The following is a 22351-nucleotide window of genomic DNA, read 5'->3' as shown; positions in this document are numbered from 1 at the left end:
TGCCTGCTGGAGACTAGGTCTGATTTCCACAGTGGAGGGGACAGGAAGGGGGGCAGCAACTCAGAGATCACTGAAGACCTGAAGGGTGGTTGCACTGCCCACCAAACATCCTGGTGCCAAGGGGGTGGGGCCTAATGGGGAGGGCATATCGGGGAGGTGGGGGGTTCAGAGCAAGGTGACCCATTAGGAGGGCCCTAATACCAGTAACCCATGTTGGGGAGTGTGTGGGGGAAACTTGCCACCGATGAGGGAAGAGTCCTGATATCTGTGGGGAGAGACAGGGATCTCCCAATGCACTGAGAAATCTACAAAATGTACCCTGTGAAATGGCACCTGAGCACTCTGCAGCCAGGCTCACCCAGTATATTTAAGCCCAGCTTCCCCCAGTACCCAGCGTGCAACTCCACAATAAAAAAAGGACCGAATGTGGGGCAATTGCGGTCTGGACTGCATCTGACAGACTGGCACAGATTGCTCAGATATTTTCACCTGGAAATTCCAGCTGTTCTGAAATTCTACCCATTTTTCTTTTTTTTGATAAGAAAAAAGGTTGGATTAACTTGAGCATGTGAAGGAATAGAGAGAACACAGTATATTTTTCTCATCCTATTCCTACTCTTGAATTATGTTCCATCATTCAAATGTCTCATTTATTCCGATTGATTTAAGACCTTTAGCTCAATGCAACCTTCAAAGCAGTGTAATTTATGAAATGACTACTACTGAAAACTTCTTCAACATTCCAACATATACAAAAAAAACCTAAAATGTATTGCTTAAACTGCTATCGATAGAAGTGAAATTTCTGAAAAGCATATCGTAATCTAATCTACTTGTACATTTTCATTCAGGTTACTGTTTGTTTTCCTTTCTACTCAACCACAATTACAACGAAAGGACAGAATAGTCACATGCTCACCTGAATGTAATCTACTGGGTTCTTGCCTTCTCCTTCCTCAGATACCAGTGCCTTGCCCTGTTCTCTCAGGTAGGAACTCATACACTCGCACATAGTTTTCAGGCCATTTGGCACACGGCTGAAAAGCTTGTACATACAAGCTAGATCTGAAATAGGATATAAAGGACATTTTGTACCAGTTTGATTGTGCGCTGCAAAGTGGTTATACCGTGTACTGGTTAAACTTTAAAATATAGATGTATAAATTTTAACTTTAAACTTTGAAGTCAACAAAACACCATATTTCTACGCAGCACAACTCTGGGTTGCACAGTCAATATTATTTTAGCTGCAGTGTCCCTTTCAATAAAAACAAAATAGCATCAAAGGATTCAGATGTTAGTTTGGCTTGATTTAACTTTTCATTTTTACAGATAGTTTAAGGTCTTGATCACTACTGGATGTTCAAGTAGATTTTTCATTACAACAAATAAACGATTTAGTAACCAACAAGGAACAAGATCAACAAACAAAGTGATGGTTCCTTTCTGCTCAACACATGTAAAAAAAAATTGAAGTCCCTAACCAGCAAAAAAAACTGGAGAGTTTCAGATGTACTTTTTGGATGAATTTGAAAATGCAATACTTTGACACTGTTACTTTTTTTGGACCAAAGTGCGATTTTCATTCTCACCAGTTTTGTTTTGGACGGGGGGTGCAAGGACATAGAGCCGAAGCTGCAGAATGCACAATGGCACCCCGATCTCCCATCATCAGTGGCAGTGTAACCACCCATCCCATGGCAACACAGTCGCCAGTATCGGGATGCAGTTAATAAGTCACTTGTCAGGACCCTCTTCACAGCCCACACTGCACACCCGCTCCTGTGCCGCTCTCTCCTCCTTGCATATCCTGACCCCCTTCCATTGATCAACCTCTCCACCCTTGCATATCTCCACCTCTGCTGATCACCCAATCCACTCATCAAATCCAACTGCAGAACTCCCCAAAATAGCCTCACAACAGTTATCCATCCTTGCTTCTGCGGCACTGCCCCTGCAGTGCTTCCCTTTACCTCACCCCCATCATAGCAATACCTCACTGACTCCAATCCAACTCAGGCCCCACCCCTTTGATGCTGCCCTGGCACAGTTATGGTGCCTGGTGGTTGCTGCCAGGGTGCCAATGCCCAATGGGCACTACCCAGGGTGACAATGCCTGATGGGCACTACCCAGTCCTGCCCTCAACCACCTGAGGGCTTCAATGATCCACTGACGAGGCCATTAAATCTGGTCTCCGCTGGTGGAGGCTGGCTATGATTCTCACTGGCATGAGAACCAACCTATGAGGAGTTACGTGCAAGGCCAGATACTGCCGAGCAGGTCTCGTTAATAATATTAATACCTAAATCAGCTTTGCGCCCTGTTTGGGTGTGAAGCCGATCCCACCAGCAAAACGTGCTGGTAACTCTGTGCAGCGAGAAATCTGGCATGAACGCGATTTTTTGTTCCACACACAATCTTACTGGCTTGCCACACCAATCAACTGGTGCGGCAAGCTGGCCCTTTGCCAGTAAAAGAAAGATTACTGAATAGTGCAGAGATATACAAATATCTCCATATTTAAATCCATTTTCAATTCTTCAAAACTGACAGCGCTAGTTACATACTTTGTTTCATGTTCTTGCGTGAACAGAAGAAATAGGATAGGGTTAGACCACATAGCACCTTGAGCCTGCTCTGCTATTTAATGTAATCATGTTGATCACTGGCCTCAAGCCCACTTTCTCACCTACTCCCCATGTCCCTTAATTCCTTGCAAACCCAAACATTTGCCTATTTTAGCCTTAATTATATTTAACAAAGGAACATTCAGAACTTGCTAGGACAGGAAGTTCCAAAAAGATTCACAACTCTTCGATTGAAGAAACTGCTCATTTCATTCCTATATAATTTATTCCTTATCTGGAGACTGTGCTATAAGTTCTAGATTCCCCAGCCAAGGGAAACAATCTCTCAGTGTCCATTCCATCATGTCCCTTCAGAATCTTGTATGCTTCATTGAGATCAACTCATTCTTCTAAATTCTAGAGTATAGACTCAATTTATTCAGCTTCTCATTATCAGGCTACCATCGCAGGGACAATTGCAGTGAACCTTCATTGTACTGCCTCCAATGCAAGTGTATCCTTTAAACATGGGGACCAAAAATGCATAGTCCAGGTATGTGCTCACCAAAGCTCTATATAACTGTAGTAAGACTTCCTTATTCTCCAATCCCCTTACAATAAAAGCCAACACGCCATTTGCCTTCCTCTTTATTTGCTGTATGTGCATACTAAGTTGCTGTGCCCTTCACAGAAGTACACCCAACTCCCTGAGAAGCACCAAAGTCCTTCTTATTAAGACTGACAGTTGATATTACATGGGAACGGTAACAATTTCTGGAAAAATAATGACTAATGACATTGACAAATGAGACAGGTTATGTTGAAGACCCCAGGGATCACTGCTGGACCACAACAGCCCTTCAAATACCTTGATGACTTGGGATTCATAAATTCAGTTAGAAATTGATCAAAGGCTACATTCAGATGTGGCAACTCAGAAGTCAGCCAAAAGTTGGCAGAACAATGCCAGGTATAACTTAATATGAATTAGTTCAACATACTGTTCACAGAAAAAAAACTGAGCAAAACATTTATTCAAACAGCTAAGAAAAATATGAAAGGGTGCTAGAGGTTTTTGACTTAGTGTAACAGGTCCAACCAATACACAGTAGCAAACAAAGTCAACAGTATGCCTAACTGTGCAGCCAAAACAGAGAGCGTAAGTCTGATTCAAATGGTATAGTGGCTCTAATCAGACCACACAAAGCACTGTGAACAACTGCGGTCATCAAGAACGGAGATGGCCTTCAATTCATTCAAACAGAATTTGGAATTTTGTGTTAGAAGTCTGAGTTATGAATAAAAATTCTAGACATCTGAATGTCTGATCAGTGCCCATAAAGATCACTGTTTGTCATGTACCTCTATGTACAAGATTAATCTGAAACACTACTTTAAAGTAAATTGCTAATAGGATAAAAGTTCAAATTAGGCAAGTAAACTTAAGATATAAATCAGGTCCCCAGCAAGATTGTTCAATATATGGAATGGACTTCTAAATAGAGCAGCAGAGATTGAAAGCCTTGAAATCATTTAAAGGATAACAAGATGTTGCAGTGAGGCTACTTCAAGGTCTTTCCAGATAAATGTGAAGCACATCAGTTGGCCATCTCCATTAATAATTATCTTGTAACATGGAGCTATAACAGTAAAGATTGGATCTAAAAGTACAATGTTAGCAAGTGAGGTTATCCACTTTGGCAGAAATAATAGTAGGAGGGATTATTATTTAAAAGGCAAAAAGCTGCAGCATGCTACGGTACAGAGGGACCTGGGGTCCTTGTGCATGAGTCACAAAAACCCAGCCTGCAGGTGATCAAGAAGGCAAATGGAATGTTGGCCTTTATAGCGAGGGGGATAGAACATAAAAGCAGGGAGGTCTTGCTGCAACTGTACAGGGTACTGGTGAGGCTGCAGCTGGAGTACTGTGTGCAGTTTTGGTCGCTGCACTTGCGCAAGGATATACCGGTCTTGGAGGGAGCACAGAGAAGGTTCACTCGGCTAATACCGGAGATGAGGAGGTTAGCTTATAAAAAGAGACTAAATAGACTGGGTCTGTACTTGTTGGAGTTTAGAAGGCTGAGGGGGGATCTTATAGAGACGTATAAGATAATGAAGGGGATGGATAGGGTAGCGGTAGAGAGATTCTTCCCGCTTAGAAAGGATAGCAGGACTAGAGGGCACAGCCTCAAGATGGGGGGCAGTTTAGATCAGAGTTGAAGAGGAACTTCTTCACTCAAAGGGTGGTGAATCTCTGGAATTCTCTGCCCATTGAAGTGGTGGAGGCTACCTCGCTGAATATATTTAAGTCACGGGTAGATAGGTTTCTGATAGACAGGGGAATTAAGGGTTATGGGGAGAAAGCGGGAAAGTGGAACTGACCCACTTCAGATCAGCCATGATCTTATTCAATGGTGGGGCAGGCTCGAAGGGCTAGATGGCCTACTCCTGCTCCTATTTCTTGTGTTCTTATAAAATATAAACAGTGCATTTTTTGCAGAGGCTACCATTTTAAGGTAAAAGATGCCTCTTAAAGATATCAACCTCATGGGACAAGAGAACGTGCCTACGTTTTATTCTTGAAAACAAATGGAAAATAGAACAGCAAAACCTTTAAATGCATAAACTGAATCCAAATATCCTGTGCAATTGTGCAGAACATCCCTCCCCAATAAAGATAGATTCCAACTATCCTTTCACCCTTTGATAACAGTTCAAATCCTGCTTAGGCAATAATTTTGTTTGGAGCCTCAACCAAGTTCCATATTGGCACAGTCAAAAAAGGTCCTGATCAGGCATTAATGGGAAATCAGACTCAAATCAGAAAATAGCTGTTAAGGAAAACAAAATAATTTCATAACACAGCAGTAGGAATGTTTGATTAAACTTAAAACTGTCCTATCAGTATGGCGTTTACCTCAGAGTAATTCTGTTCTTGCACTGTGCTACACTTGACCCATGTGGTGTTTAGTACTAAAAACGGGTAAGTGCTCCCAGTGCCAACACTGCTGAACTTAATCAGCACAAAATTCTCCAAGAAGAAAGAAAAATCCTCTGTTGCTTAAAAGACTCAAGAGTTGCCGTACATGAAAAAATGTAATGAAAACGGAAACATTCAAATTGAAAAGAAGTTTGTATATAACTGAATTTATGGAGTGTGTTCAAGGCTGCCATTGAAGAGTTTGGATGATATTTGTGACTCAACTCCAGCATACAAACTTCAGTTCTTCCCTCATTGCTTAGATCATGCAAATTCATGTGTCACAATCTCGTGACAATGCCAAGCCATCCATTATTCTCAACGTAATTTATGTGAGACACACGTACTTAAAAAAAAAACACTGGGCGCAAGACTAATTCAGTAAGAAGTCTCACAATACCAGGTTAAAGTCCAACCAATTTATTTGCTAGGAAACTCAGAAGATTTTGGGGTTTGTCCCTTTGGTCAGGTGTCTTGAGGCCAGAACTCTCCATTCACCTGACGAAGGGGCAAACCCCGAAGCTTCTCAGTTTACTATCAAATAAATTGGTTGGACTTTAACCTGGTGTTGTGTGACTTCTTACTGTGTTTACCCCAGTCCAACGCTGGCATCTCCACACCACTGCAAGATTAATTACAGCCTTTAACTCACTCTAACAATTTACATTAAAATTAAGTTTAAAATAACTTCTGTATCTTACTATTCTTGCGATTGTTCCAGTATCTCCATACTGTGACAAAAGGGTACTTTGTGGTTTCTACACAAAGGAGGCCAATAAGGTATGTTATAAACAAGGCAGTCATACTTTATTCCTCATACCTATAGATTTTTAATGTCTTTTCAATCATTGCATAAATTAAGTGCATGAAAAATTTGCTCTTTTGATGTTTTGGGAAAATTCTGTCTCACTACATGAAATATGTTAAAAACAATAAAAAAAAGACCACAGTGGACAGATCTCATTGGGAGCTCAGAATATACCAAAACCAACATTTTTTTTTAAAATTGCCGACATAAAATAAATTTCAATTAGAGATATTTTAGGGGCTTCTTTTCTAGATACCACAGCTTCTTGTCCTAACTGAACACATTTGTAAAACAGTAATGGGGCAAACTTACTATAAAATAGTTTGGATTATGCCTAGGGACATGATGTCAATTTAGCTGGAAAATTTGTAAGGAGAAAGCTTGCAGTAGGCAATAGAGAATAAATGGTGACTGAGAGCATAAAGAAAGTAACAGCTGAAGTTTTAGAACACTTTAAACTGTGAATTTATGAAAAAGTTATATAAATCAACTAAATCTAAGTATATTATAAGCATTGAACACATTTCCAAACAGCCTATCTGCAACCTCAAGCAGTGCTGACCAGATCAGCAATTTTCAGCTCCCTGCATATCAGATGAATTCTTGTCAGACTCTTGGGTTGTTTCAAACTGCTGAGTAACTCAGATTTCAGTGACCTGGCCACTCCAACAAAATCATATCAACACTACAATGCTCACTCTTACTTTCTAAAAAGCAATTCCACGTAGGAATCATTTTTTAGCAAAGCAGGAAGCAATTTCAAATTATGTAGCTTCAGCCAGGTTCAAAATGGGAAGATCAAGGAGACATCTAGATATATTATATAAATGTTTTAACATTCAAATTAAAATTGAAGCACAAGAAATAGGAGAGGAAAATGGGAAGGAAAGACGGGTGAAATACTTTAAAGGCTATATATTTACAACATTAGAAAAGCAACTTCAAATAGGTGAAGTATCAAATCCATCACAGGGAGAATTGAATTCTCTAGAGTTGCTAGCAGTTAAACAGTTGATATATAGTTTAGTCCCATTTACATTTTCCAGAGACCACCTGTTGGAAGATTCATAAAGAGCTTACATTTTCCATTTTCATCGCAGAAAGACAGTTGGTGTGTGCAGGCCCACATCATTTGTAAAGAAAACCTTACAATATATAGATGTGAAAGTTCATTTTTTTGAAAAATATTTATTTGGTAAAGCTCCTGCTGTATTTTCTCTATGGAAATGTTCACAAATATAAAATCTCACTGCAAACAGAGATACAAATTCTTATTTATTCCTTCAAATAGAATTGGAAATTAATTCATAAGCTCAACAAAACATTAAATCCAAACTCTCAACCAAATTAATTCCACTCCAAATTGGGATCACTGCAAAGATGGTGCATTTGGGCTTCCGGAAGGCTTTTGATAAGGCCTGTCATAAAAGGCTAATGAGCAAATTTAAAGCACATGGATTGAGGTAACAGATCGAGAATTGGTTGATTGACAGGAAACAACAGGGATTCAGTACTCAACCCCAGCTGTTTACTATATATAAACAACCTGGATGAGGGAACCAAATGTAATATCTCCAACTTTGCTGACGGCAAAAAACTGGATGGAATTGGAAGTTGTCAGGAGGATCCAAGGAGTCTTCAAAATAATTTAGACGCGTTGAATGAGTGTGCGAACACATGGGTAGATGCAGTACATCATGACTAAATTGAAGTGTTACACTTTGTGTGAAAAACAAAAAGGAAGCATTTTATTTAAATTGCAATATATTGGGAAGTATGGACGTGTAAAGGGATCTGTCAACGAAAGCAGACAGGCAGGTGCAGTAAGCAATTTGGAAGGCAAATCATATGTTGGCTGTCTTTGCAAGAGGAACTGAATTCCTAAGTAAGGTTGCCTTACTGCAGTTACACACGCCTTGCAGGAAACAGACCTGGAGTACTGCCTGTAGTTTGAGTCTCCTGACCTAAGAAAGGATATACTTGCCAGAGCGAGTACAGCAGTGGTGCACTATACTGATACCAGGGTTGATGGGACTGCCCTACAACAAGAAATTAGTGAATACAGGCCTAGTTGTACCCAAGTTTAGAAAGATGACAGGAGATCTGATCGAAGCATATGAAATTCTAACAGGGCTGGACATACTAGATGCAAGGAAGATGTTTTCCCTGATTAGGAAATCTAGAACCAGGGGATACAGTCTTAGGATACTGGGTAGACAATATTTGACTGAGATAAGGAAAGATTTTTTCGCTCAAAGAGAAGTGAACTTGTGGAATTCTGTACCACAGCAGGTTGTGGAGGGCAAGTCATTGAATACATTGAAGAAAGAGAGAAATTATTTTAGCGTTTACTGGAAAGTGATAATATGGCATTGAGATAGAAGGTTCAGCCATGATCATATTGAATGGCAGAGCAGGCTGGAAGGGCCAAATGGTCTATTCCTGTTTCTACATTGACGGTATGTTAGTTCAAAAGTTTTGGTAACTACAGCCGTAAACTCAACACATTAATCTAACCCGAAGAATTTTTAAAAATATTTCTGGGGTCTGTTGCAGTATTCAGTGCTCGCTGAGCAGAAACTAATAGCCAAGTTCTGCACACGAGGACAGCCTCAACCGGAATCTTGGGTTTATGTCACACTATTTGTAACCCCATGACTTGCCTGGGCTTGCAACATCTCACTTATTGTCATGTCTGGAGACAATATACATCCGTTTAACCCACGCTTAATGCTATCTCCATTCACATTGTCTGCACCTTTAAGACTTGAATAGCTGTAAAGACTCGCATTCTAATCAGTATTCTGTAAACTGAGCATGTGCCTTTATATGCTCTATTTGTGATCGGAACTCCCCACTCACCTGACGAAGGGGAAAAGCCTCGAAAGCTGGTGGCGTCTGCTACCAAATAAACCTGTTGGATTTTAACCTGGTGTTGTGAGACTTCTTATTGTATTGCAGTATTCAGTAAAGCAGGATTGCAGGGCTATGGCCAAATTAAGCTGGAGGCTGAGCGTCTACAACGGTGAGGACATCAAAGGGGCTGGGTGTGAAAAGCATGCATCTGAAGTAATCAGGCCAACTTAGATGATCTCCAAGAAAACATAACGTGGGTAGAAATTTGCATTAAGGGATGAATGAGGAATTGTACTCTTTGCCATTGAATTTCAATGGGAGGTAGGAAGGAGTTTACAATTTAGAAGAGGTCGTAAATAAATACTGCAAAATTATTATACTTTATTTTACTCAAAATAGTGGCCATAAGGAGAACATAAAAGGTTGTTATACTCTGGAAGAGATAAATTTCTTAGAAGGACAAGAACAATAGAAAAGATGAAAGAAAAAAAACATTTTCATAGGGAGGTTGGAAGCTATTCTGTATGTAGCCACGTAAGATCTCCTAAAGAGGTTGTATTGTGCTGAGACAAACTGTGAAGTGAAATGAAAAGCCTTTAGCCATCACAGAGAAGTGTTTGGTTTTCCCAGAAAGCAGCATTTGCTTTAGTCTTGAATTTCAATAGCTTAGTGGGAGGGGGAACCCCTGGGAAATACCTCCCCAACCGCAAGAATAGGTTGTGCTTTGTGGCAATATCTTCAAAGTTTTACAGTAATTTATGGCTCTAGACTTCAGAACGCATATTTTTTGCTCATATACAAATAGAAAACAGTTGTGATTGCTCTCAAGTTTCTCTTCTTGGGATGAGGCTCATACAGCACTTACCACCTGCTGAATCATAGAATATAGATAAACATGATTTTGTAAAATATTTCTCTCCAAAATAAAACTTGTATACTACAAACAGGAAAGAAATATCCTTGGAAGTTACCTTCTGTCTTTCCATTTTTTAACATATGGACTAAGCCTGAGTTTTCCATTTCTACAATAGTCTTCATATGTTTAGAAATTAGTTCTCTCTCCACCACCTTCACAATTGGTTCTTCTGTGGATTTATCAAGACAGTGCATAACTCGTTCAATTTCTTCGTTAATCCGTGCTTCCACTTTCTTAATGTACACAGATGCACTATTCTCTGCTAAGAACTTCTGGCTTTCCATCTATACAAAAAGAAATGTTTAGAATTATAGAATCCCTACAGTGCAGAAGGAAGCCATTTGCTTCATAGAGTTTGCACCAACATTCAGAGTATCTAACCCAGGTCCTCTCCCCAACCTATCCCTGTAACCCCACACATTTACCATGGCTAATCAATCTAATATACACATATTAGGACACTGAGGGGCAATTTAGCATGAACTATCCACGTAACCTGCACATCTTTGGACTGTGGGAGGAAACCCTTGCAGACACAAGGAGAATGTGCAAACTCCACACAGTCACTCAAGGCTGGAACTGAACCTGGGTCCCTGGTGCAGAGAGGCAGCAGTGTTAGCCAGTGCGCCATTATGTTGCCCTTTTACAATGAAACTATTAGAATTGCTTTACATAATTATCTTAACACTATATATTTGATAATTGCATATTACCTTGTTACAAGAAATTAAAAGCATTAACAGATACCTGGAAGAATTCAGCTGACATTTCTAAAAACGGAGCCTCAAAATCTTCCTCATACACTGATCGGCCTTCTAGGCCAAGGATCATGAGCATCTGACAGGCATTCCGAATTGCTCCTCTAGTAAAACAAAGAAAATGGAAAAACAGGTCAATTAAGAATGTTGTTTTTAGATAATATCAGACGGTTCTCTTTTTTAAAAAAAAGTCTAAATTGAATAGATCAGACCTTAATAAGTAATGCTGTATTAACGTTTAAGATTGGCCAGGAGAATATTAGGTGTGTGATGATACAGTGTTATTAATATATGTTGGGGATGCAGGGGCATGTCTTTGAGAGACGGTGTTTTTCTACAGTCAGTTTATCTGAGGAAAAATATAGCAGATGCTGAGAAAGTTAGCTAATTACTTATTTTAGCCATCTAAGTGGTTATTTAGCAGGAGGCTTAATGGGATGTTTTATTAATTAAAATAATGGAGGGTAAATTAGTTATTCTGGGACTGAGTCAAGTGATATTAGAAATGGGAGGAACTAGGCTTGAAGCAGGAAAGTAGTTTCATTCTAAAATAAAGGGCAGTTGCTGCCTGGAGCTTTTAAAAAGAGGCTTGCTCTCTCTCGCACTCTCCAGAAGTTTTCTCAAAACTCCAAGACCACTAACAAATGTTAAAGCAAGTTTGCCCGGGTTTACTAACTATGCTTTAAGTGTGTTTTAAGTTTATAAGAGAAATATTGCTTGATTGGTATTGATATACTGAATAGTTAGAACTTAGAATTGTTTCCTTTCAATTTAAGTATTGCTCAACTGTTAATGGTTAAGCTAATTCATTTGTTAAAGTTGAACTGTGTTGTTAAATAAAGTTCACATCTGGAGAGAAACATCCTATCTTCACATATGTGTCAAAATAGAAAAATTGTTGTGGTCTACTCTGGTTTCATAATCTATGGCGGGGTTCTGATCTGGCACCATATAAGGTCAAAAACAAAGCATTAAGAGCAGAAGTGCTGGGTTCCAGTGACTGGCAACTAAGGACTTATAAGAACAATAGCTTATTAATTAATTTGAGCAACTTGTACATGCTTCCACTCTGCCCACGCACAGAGAACAACTACCACGCTTCTGCTATGTGACCCTTCAAAAAAAGAGTAACGGTGGAAGTGCGTTTTTCTGACTAGAGATCTGCAACCATGGTGTTCCGCAGCGATCAGTGGAGAGAATGCGGGTGGTCTGCTTAGTAAGTTTGCAGCTGATACAAAGATTGGGGGAGTTGGGGAGATTTGGTCAAAGAAATAGCAGATGGAATTTAATCTGGACAAATGCAAGGTGATGGATTTTGGAAGGTCTAATGCAGGAGGAAAGTATACAATAAATAGCAGAACCCTTAGAAACATCAACATATAGAGGGGATGTAAGCATATGGGTCCACAGTTCCCTGAAAGTGGCAAGAAAAGTAGATAAGGTGATCTATGTTGAGAAAGCCCACCAACGTCTCTACTTTCTCAGATGTCTAAGAAAATTTGGTATGTCAGCTTTGCCTCTCACCAACTTTTTCAGATGCACCATAGAAAGCATTCTTTCTGGTTGCATCACAACTTGGTATGGCTTCTGCTCAAGACCGCAAAGAAATACAAAAGATCATGAATGTAGCCCAATCCATCATGCAAACTAGCCTGCTATCCATTGACTCTGTCCACACTTCCCACTGCCTCAAAGCAGCCAGCATAATTAAGGACTCCACGCACCCTAGACGTTCTCTCTTCCACCTCTTCCGTTGGGAAAATGATACAAAAGTTTGGGGTCACGTACCAACCGACTCAAGAACAGCTTCTTCCCTGCTGCCATCAGACTTTTGAATGGACTTATCTTGCATTAAGTTGATCTTTCTCTACACCCTAGCTATGGCTGTAACACCAGGAAGGAAATTTGGCCGATTGGGTAAGTAACTCGCTGTATCATAGAAGGCAGAGGGTGGTGGTGGTGGAAGGAAAATTTTCAGACCAGAGGCCAGTTACCAGCGGTGTACCACAGGGGTCTGTGCTGGGTCCTCTGCTTTTTGTGATTTTTATCAATGACTTGGAAGAGGGGGCTGAAGGGGGGTACATTTGCCGACAACACCAACATTGGTGGAGTAGTGGATAAGATGGAGGGCTTTTGCAGGCTGCAAAGAGACAGTGATAGGATGGAGAGCTGGGCAGAAAAGTGGCAGATGGAGTTTAACCCTGATGAATGTGAGGTGATTCATTTTGGTAGGACAAACTTGAATGCAGATTACAGGGTCAATGGCAGGGTTCTAAGGAACGTGGAGGAGCAGAGAGATCTTGGAGTTCATATCCACAGATCTCTGAAGGTTGCCACTCAAGTGGATACAGTGCAGAGGAGATTTACCAGGATGCTGCCTGGTTTGGAGAGTAGGTCTTATGAGGAAAGGTCGAGGGAGCTAGGGCTTCTCTCTTTGGAGTGGAGGAGGATGAGAGGCGACTTAGAGGTTCATAAGATGATGAGGGATTGATAGAGTGGACGTGCAGAAACTATTTCCTTGGGTGCATGTAGCTGTTACTAGTGGGCATAACTATAAGATTCATGGTGGGAGATATAGGAGGGATGTCCAAGGTAGATTCCACATTGGGGTGTGGAATAGACTGCCTGTGATAATGGAGTCGGACACTTGAGGAACTTTCAAGTGGTTACTGGATACCCACATGAAGCATACCAGAATGACAGGGAGTAGGATAGCTTGATCTTGGGATTGGACGTAGCTCGGCACAACATTGAGGGCCGAAGGGCCTGTACCGTGCTGTAACGTTCCATGTTCTACTACATTCTCCACTCTCTCGTTTCCTTCTTTATGAATAGTATGCTTTTTCTGTATAGCACACAAGAAACAATACTTTTCACTGTATGTTTATATATGTGACTGTGATAAATCAAATCAAAGTTGGCGTATGCATGCTTGCATTCACTGGTCACAGCATAGAGTATAAAAGTTGGCAAGGCATGATATAACTGTATAGAATTTTAGTTAGGCCACATTTGGAACATGGTGTATAGTTCTGGTTGCCACACTACTGAAGATGTGGACACTTTGGAGAGAGTACAGAAAAATTTTACCAGGATGTTGCCTGGTTTGAAGTGTGTTGGCAATGAGGAGAGATTTAAAAAACTTGGTTTGTTTTCACTTGAATGTCGGAGGCTGAGGGGTGATCGGATAGAAGTTTACACAATTAGGAGATGCATGAATAGAATGGACAGTCAGAGTCTTTTTCCCCAAAGTAGAAATGTTAATTGCTAGGGGACACTGCTTTAAGATACAGGGGGAAAGTTTAAATGAAACATAACAGACAAGATTTATTTTTGTTTTACAGTGCTAAGTGCCTGGAATGAATTGGCTTACTCCAGTGATAGTTATCAATTTCTTGGTAATACTCAGCCCTTTGGCAAACTAGGTTTGGCGTTCTGCTTCCTCAAACTTCAATCTCTTCCCCCTACAATAAAGTCTGAATTGTTTAATTTCATTCTATATTTGTTTGAGGTTTTACAGCAAATTCCATGCAGCAAAAGAATGCAGGTTTGCTGTGAAACAACTTGGTTTCAAGATAGCAGATCTCAGGAAGTGAATTCCAATACACATTGCCTACGTACCTGGAGAAACAATTGCCACGTCAGGCAAAAGAAGTGAATGCATAAAAATTGAGGCAATAGAGCAGCAAGTTCAAGGAGTTGTAGGAGGTTAGAGCTAAAGACAAGGTCAGGCAATAAAAGGAATAAAGCACTAATGTCAGACCATTGATTCTGGAACATGCATATCCATTTAAGTAAAATGTAAATTCTCCAACCACCAATCTTTGAAATGCCCACAGCTTCAGGCAGGAGGATAAGTTTGTCAATTCACTTAATTTACTTCAGCAGTATTCCCTTGCTACACTTAATAATTTTGAAGCCCAATAGTTGTACATAAGAAATAGGAGGAGTAGTAGGCCATCTAGCCCTTCGAGCCTGCCCCGCCATTCAATAAGATCATGGCTGATCTGTCGTGGCTCAGTTCCACTTTCCCGCCTTCTCCCCATAACCCTTAATCCCCTCGCTTATCAAAAACCCATCAACCCGCGTCTTAAAAATATTTAGCAAGGCAGCCTCCACCACTTCAACGGGCAGAGAATTCCAGAGATTCACCACCCTTTGAGTGAAGTTGTTCCTCCTCAACTCCATTCTAAACCGCGCCCCCCCCCCCCCCCCCCCCCCCCCCCCTTTATCTTGAGGCTGTGCCCCCTAGTCCTACTGTCCTTTCTGAGCGGGAAGAGTCTCTCCACCTCTATCCTATCCATCCCATTCATCATCTTATATCTCTCAATGAGATCTCCCCTCATTCTTCTAAACTCTAACGAGTACAAGCCTAGTTTATTCAGCCTCTCCTCACAGCTCAACCCCCTCAACTCCGGCATCAGCCTAGTAAACCTCCTCTGCACTCCCTCCAAGGCCAAAACATCCTTGCGTAAGTGCGGCGACCAAAACTGCACACAGTACTCCAGCTGCGGGCTCACCAGTGCCCTATACAGCTGCAGCAAGACATTTCTATAATTATTAGGTACAACTTAATTCTGCCATGGTACTATTGTAAGGGTTTACCAGATTTTGTTTTAAATTAAGCTACAAAGAAGAAGTAGAGGGGGTCACATCATCCATAATGAGTTCTGCCCGACAACAAGCGTATGCGGTTTGGTTATCAGGAAGACTGGGGGCCTTGATTATGACACGCTGGAAGCAAAGTTTGGTTCTTTAGTTGGTTTGTTAACAGTCTGAAAACCTGAAATCTTGGTGTACAATTCCATTAAGTCAGTCACTGGAAATTCAAATCACTTGTTCAAACTTAAATCAGTCTCTACAGCGATCATAACGGCCAAGATAGCATGGAAGTTAACAAACTGATTTGATCATTCCTTTGGTCTTTCCTTCAGGACATTAATAAACCAAATGAATGATGACAATTGTTTCATGATCACCATTACTGAGCCTGGCCTTCAATTCCAGATTTTATTGATTGAATTCAAATTCCACCAATTATCATGTCCCTGTAGCATTAGTGTGGGCCTCTGGATTACTAGGCTAGTGAAGTTACAGTGCGTCAATGTTTCCCCATTTAAAACAAAGAAATAGGTCTATGTATAAAATAGTGTTACGAGCAGTTCTGAAATACATGCATCAAACACAGTAACTGCCTTGATTTACCTGTCCACTACCTCTCCTTTCCTCTCCCTAGCAATCATATCCAGGAGTGTCTGACGTAGGTGGTCTCGGATGCAACCATAACGCACAACCTGATCTCTGAAAATGATCAAGCCCAAGTTGTAAACATTCTCTACGTTATTCTGTTGTACATACACACGATCCTGCAAAGGGGAATAAAATAAAAATGACAGTAATTTGAGTGTAGAGTTTTAACTAGCAACTTGTTAATTTCTGTTAGTTGTAGTACATTTTATTTCACCATAGAAGAGCTCATAGTCAAAACTTTTTTTGTTACCTTATGCACCAAAAGCTGGAGTGCAAATTTTGCTGTCCAACTTCTAACAAATGACAATGTGACCTGAGGAATCACAACATAAAACTCTGCCGTATATAGCAAATACCATTACAATGAACATGCAGCATAACTTTACTCAAGGTGAAATGAAAAACAGAGGATCCATGAATGATGACAAGAAGATTATTTTCACAATGTGGTCAACAATTTCTTATGCTTCTTGTTGCATGAATAAGCAAAACACAATTCTTCTAGCCCTGTAGGCAGGATATCAATTTTCAAGCTTATTACTACAAAGCTAAACGGTCGATCTTTATATTAAAACTGCTCAAGTTTATGAAGCAATATTGTATTTCAGTTGAAGGAAGAAGGGGTTGCAGAGAAAGAAACAAAAGCAGAGTGAGAGACAAAGAGGAGGAGATTCAAATTGGACAAACCCAAACAACTGCAGGGAAAGAACTTTTTATTATGCAATGAAATTAAAATAGCTATTAAATTTGAATAGATACCATGGAGTGGATCTTCATAGGAGTGGCAGTCATTGTTAAATTGCTGGCTGTTCAAATATTCTCCCAGGACCTTCAAAGCCTGGCTTATCCAAAAATGCAGCATCCCTCAGAGAGCTCCGCCACAGTGTAACAGAGTCAATGGAAGACGGGATACATCACTGTTCTTTGAAGCAGTGTACTTGGAAAGTGCTGGTGGTGAGTGGCTAAATACCTGTTTAGTTTGAGTTTTTTGTCTCCTTTTCCGGTTCACAGGGTTTTTGTTAGTTTTTTCTCTCCGTAGCGGAAGTATGCACGGGGGTAGTCAGGAAGGTAGCGCGGAACATAAAAAGAAGGCCGCAATAGACAGCGGGCAGCGGACTGAGTTGGGAGCAGAGTAAGAGCTTTGGCTCCTCTGGCTGAGGCGAGAGCGGGCGTAGGACAGGTGGGTGTTTCTGTTGTTGTCTGTCTTCTTTTCCCTTCTTGTGCTGAGGTCCTCAGATAAATGGCATACTCAACTGGGAGACGAATTAACTGCATTCGGTGTCACATGTGGGAGTTTCTGGGGCCAACTCATCTCTCGAAAGTCCACATCTGCGCTAAGTGTTGGGAGCTGCAGCGTCTGAGAGACCGGATGAGGGAATTAGAGCTGAGGCTTGAGGATGTATTTCTAGTAAGGGAGAACGAGGCACTAATGGATATGAACCATAGTCAAGTGGAGATACTAGGGCCTAAGCGGGGGGACAGGTGGGTAACCATTAGGAAGGGAAAAAGGAGGAAAAAGTTATGGTCCAAAGGCTACCCCAGTGGCAGTCTCCCAAGATGTCAAAGGAAGGGTATCAATTGGGAAAGGTGATCTTCCAGAGGGAAGACAGGAGGATCAGAACACCTTACAGGGAAGGAAAGGGATTAGAAGTGAGATAGTGGTGGGGGATGGGAGGGTCAAAGGAATAGATAGGCAGTTCTGTGGGCAAAAGCAAGACTCCAGGATGGTAGTCTGCCTCCCTGGAGCAGGGGTACAGGTTGTTTCTGAAAGGGTTGAAGGGATACTGAAGGGCGAAGGGAACCAAGCTGACATAATTGTGCATGTAGGTGAGAAGGACATAGGAAGGAAGAGCCAGGGGACAGTGAGTACGCAGGCAGTTTAGGGAATTGGGTGCCAGGCTGAAGAGCAGGGCCTCCAGGGTGGCAATCTCTGGGCTGTTACCAGTGCCTAGGGACAGTGGGGCTAGGAATACTGAGATCCTTCAGCTAAATGCGTGGCTGAAGGCTTGGTGTAAGACGGAGGGTTTTACATTTGTGAGTCATTGGGAAGTGTTCGAGAGAGAAGGGCACCTGTATAGGAGGGATGGGGAACACTTAAATGGGAAGAGCACGAATACCTTAGCTGGAATGTTTCGGCAGGGTTTAAACTAATGTAAGGGGGGGCATGGGGGATGAAACCGGTAGCTCAGTAGGCACCGGGATTGGGAGCAAGTTAGGTGACAGGGTAAGATTAGATGAGAGGACAATCATCCAGGAGAGGGAGGATCTGAGTGGGCCTGGAGGTCTGGAGTGCGTCTGTTTTAACGCGAGGAGCGTAACGGGTAAAACGGATGAACTTAAGGCCTTAACGTTTGCAAGGAATTTAGATGTGGTTGCAGTGACAGAGACATGGTTAAAAGGGCAGGACTGGCAGCTGAATATTCCTGGGTATAAGTGTTTCCGACATGACAGAGGGTCAAAAAGAGGAGGGGGAGTGGTGTTGTTATTTAGGGATCACATTACAGCTGTGCAGAGGGAGGATGATTTAGAGGAGTCGGGAAATGAGTCGCTGTGGGTGGAGTTCAGGAATAGGAAGGGAGCAATCACTTTGCTAGGGGTATACTATAGGCCACCAAATAGCCCGAGGGAAGTGGAAGAAAGGATATGTAAAGAAATTCTGGATAGGTGTAGAAAAAAATAGGGTGCTTGTAGTGGGAGACTTTAATCTCCCTGGGGTGGATTGGAAGGTGCCTAGGGCTGGGGGTCCAGATGGGGAGGAATTTGTAAAATGTGTACTGGAAGGGTCTTTGGAGCAGTATGTAGCTAGCCCGACTAGAGAGGGGGCTATACTGGATTTAGTTCTGGGAAATGAGTCTGGTCAGGTGATCGAGGTTACAGTAGGAGAACATGTGGCTAACAGTGACGACAATTCAGTCTACTTCAGGACACTAATGGAAAAAGATGAGTACTGTCCGAAGGGGAGGGTGCTAAATTGGGGGAAGGCTAGATACAGCCGGATTAGGCAGGAACTTATAGATACTGATTGGGAGACGTTGTTTGAGGGTAAGTCCACGTTCGGCATGTGGGAGTCTTTTAAGGGACAGCTCAAACGGGTGCAAGAAAGACACGTGCCGGTTAAGAGAAGGGATGGGAAAGGTAGGATCAGGGAGCTGTGGGTAACTAGGGAGAATGAGGACTTGGTCAGGAGGAAAAGAGAGGCGTACGTTAGGTCTAAGCAACTGGGAACATAAAAACATAAGAAATAGGAGCAGGACTAGGCCATCTAGCCACTCGAGCCTGCCCCGCCATTCAATAAGATCATGGCTGATCTGTCGTGGCTCAGTTCCACCTTCCCGCCCTCTCCCCATAACCCTTAATCCCCTTGCCTATTAAAAACCTATCAACCCGCGTCTTAAATATATTTAGTGAGGCAGCCTCCACCACTTCAACGGGCAGAGAATTCCAGAGATTCACCACCCTTTGAGTGAAGAAGTTCCTCCTCAACTCCGTTCTAAACCGCTCCCCCTTTATCCTGAGGCTGTGCCCTCTCGTCCTACAGTCCTTTCTGAGCAGGAAGAGTCTCTCCACCTCTATCCTATCCATCCCATTCATCATCTTATATGCCTCAATGAGATCTCCCCTCATTCTTCTAAACTCTAACGAGTACAAGCCTAGTTTATTCAGCCTCTCCTCATAGTTCAACCCCTTCAACTCCGGTATCAGCCTAGTAAACCTCCTCTGCACTCCCTCCAAGGCCAAAATATCCTTGCGCAAGTGCGGCGACCAAAACTGCACACAGTACTCCAGCTGCGGCCTCACCAATGCCCTGTACAGTTGCAGCAAGACCTCCCTACTTTTATATTCAATCCCCCTCGCTATGAAGGCCAGCATCCCATTCGCTTTCCTGACCACCTGCTGCACCTGCAGGCTGGGTTTTTGTGACTCATGCACAAGGACCCCGAGGTCCCTCTGCACCGTCGCATGCTGCAGTTTTTCGCCACGTAAGTAATAGTCCTTCCTACCATTATTCCTACCAAAGTGGACAACCTCACACTTGCCAACATTAAATTCCATTTGCCAGTTCCTGGCCCATTCACCCAGCCTATCTAGATCCTTCTGCAGACTTTCCACACCTTCCGCGCAATTTGCCGTTCCACCAATCTTGGTGTCATCAGCAAATTTCGACACCATACACTCGGTTCCCTCCTCCAGATCATCTATATAAATGGTAAATAGCTGAGGCCCCAGCACCGACCCCTGGGGCACTCCACTAGTCACCAACCGCCAATCCGAATAGCACCCAATGACCCCCACTCTCTGCCTCCTATTTGACAGCCAATCCCCTATCCACGCTAACACCCTACCCCCAACTCCATGCCCCCTGACCTTCTGTAATAACCTCTTGTGCGGCACCTTATCAAACGCCTTCTGAAAATCAAGAAACACCACATCCACCAGCTCTCCTCTATCCACCGCCCTAGACACATCCTCACAGAACTCCAATAAATTCGTCAGACATGACTTCCCCTTAATGAAACCGTGCTGCGTCTGCTCTATCAAACAATTCTCCTCAAGATGCCTCGCTATTTTCTCCTTGATCACGGATTCTAACATTTTACCTACAACAGACGTTAAACTAACCGGCCTATAATTCCCTGCCGTTTGCCGGTCACCCTTCTTAAACAACGGCGTAACATTAGCCGTTTTCCAATCTTCCGGCACTTCCCCGGAATCCAGCGACGTTTGGAAAATAATCACCAAGGCATCCACTATCACCTCTGCCATTTCTTCCAGAACCCTCCCGGTCCTGGGGACTTGTCTACAATCAGTCCCTCCAGTCTGTCGAGCACTGCCTCTCTAGTAACAATAATGTCATTCAGGCCCTCCACTCCTACCATCTTTCCATTGCTAACACCCGGCAAATTAATCACGTCCTCCTCCGTGAAGACCGAAACAAAAGAGTTATTCAAGGCCTCAGCCATTTCCCCATCCCCTACCACTAAGTCCCCCCTCTCATCCTCTAAGGGTCAAACATTCACCCTAGTCAGCCTCTTCCTTTTTATATATTTATAAAAATTCTTACTATCCTTTTTTATATTAAGCGCTAGCCCAGCTTCATAGTTTATCCTACCCTTCTTCATCAACTTCTTTGTCATTCTTTGTTGATATTTAAACCTCACCCAATCCTCTTCTCGCCCACTACTCTTAGCTGCTCTAAACGCATCCGCTTTTAATTTAACACTTTCCTTTACTTCCTTCGTTATCCACGGCTGATTATCTCTCCTCCTACGGTTCTTTCTAACCATCGGAATAAATTTCTGCTGAGCACCAAGAAAGATCTCCTTAAAGATCCTCCATTGTTCCTCAGCAGACCTACCTTCCAACGCGCTCCCCCAATCAACATTCGCCAATTCCTCTCTCATCCTATTGTACTCCCCTCTGTTCAAACAAAAGGACACATGTCCGGGAACCCACTTTCTCCTCCTCCATCTGCATCAGAAACTCCACCATACAATGATCACTCTTCCCAAGAGGATCCTTCACCACAAGGTCCCTAATTCTACCTGCCTCATTACATAACACCAGATCCAAGATAGCTCACTCCCTCGTTGGCTCCAACACACACTGTTCAAGGAAACTATCCCAGCAGCATTCCAAGAACTCTTCCTTAAGCCCACTGCGTCCAACATGGGTCGACCAATCAATATGTAAATTGAAATCCCCCATAATTATCGCCGTTCCATTCCTGCACGCCGCATTTATTTGCGCGTTAACAGCCCGCCCCACCTCCAGATCATTATTTGGGGGCCTATAGACGACACCCACCAGCGTCTTCCTCCCTTTGCTGTTCCTAATCTCCACCCACAACGATCCCACTTTCTGCTCTTTGGCTCCTATATCATCCCTTACTACCACCCTGATGCTATCCTTAATCAGCAGAGCTAAGCCCCCCCCTTTTTCCTCCCACCTATCCTTCCTAAACACTTGATACCCCTGTACATTCAGCTCCCAGTCCCTGTCGCCTTGCAGCCACGTCTCTGTAATGGCCACCAGATCACATCCATTTGTGCTGCTCTGCGCCTCCAGCTCATTCACTTTACTCCGAATGCTTCGTGCATTCAGATAAAGTGCCTTCATCCCAGCATTCACCTGTACCCTATTTGCCGGAATGCCACCAACCTTACTCACACCCCCTACTCCCCTTATTATTGGGACATTCTTGGCCTCTTCCCTTA

General features: G+C 42.5%; 1 protein-coding gene across 1 annotated transcript in view; it reads right to left on the bottom strand.

The window, feature by feature from the left end:
* Window positions 1–22351, bottom strand: part of cul3b (cullin 3b) — a 106000-nt gene that overhangs the window by 38841 nt on the left and 44808 nt on the right. The window contains exons 4-7 of the mRNA XM_080185524.1: window positions 16092–16252; window positions 10876–10990; window positions 10184–10412; window positions 920–1065 (exon numbers count right to left, since the gene is read on the bottom strand). Coding sequence (XP_080041650.1) covers window positions 920–1065; window positions 10184–10412; window positions 10876–10990; window positions 16092–16252 — 651 coding nt within the window. The remainder of the gene's footprint in view (window positions 1–919; window positions 1066–10183; window positions 10413–10875; window positions 10991–16091; window positions 16253–22351) is intronic.

The sequence above is a fragment of the Carcharhinus amblyrhynchos genome, chromosome 3 (assembly GCF_965287045.1).
Source record: "Carcharhinus amblyrhynchos chromosome 3, sCarAmb.v2.hapA, whole genome shotgun sequence".
NCBI lineage: Eukaryota > Metazoa > Chordata > Chondrichthyes > Carcharhiniformes > Carcharhinidae > Carcharhinus > Carcharhinus amblyrhynchos.
This window is presented reverse-complemented; position numbering and strand designations above follow the sequence as displayed.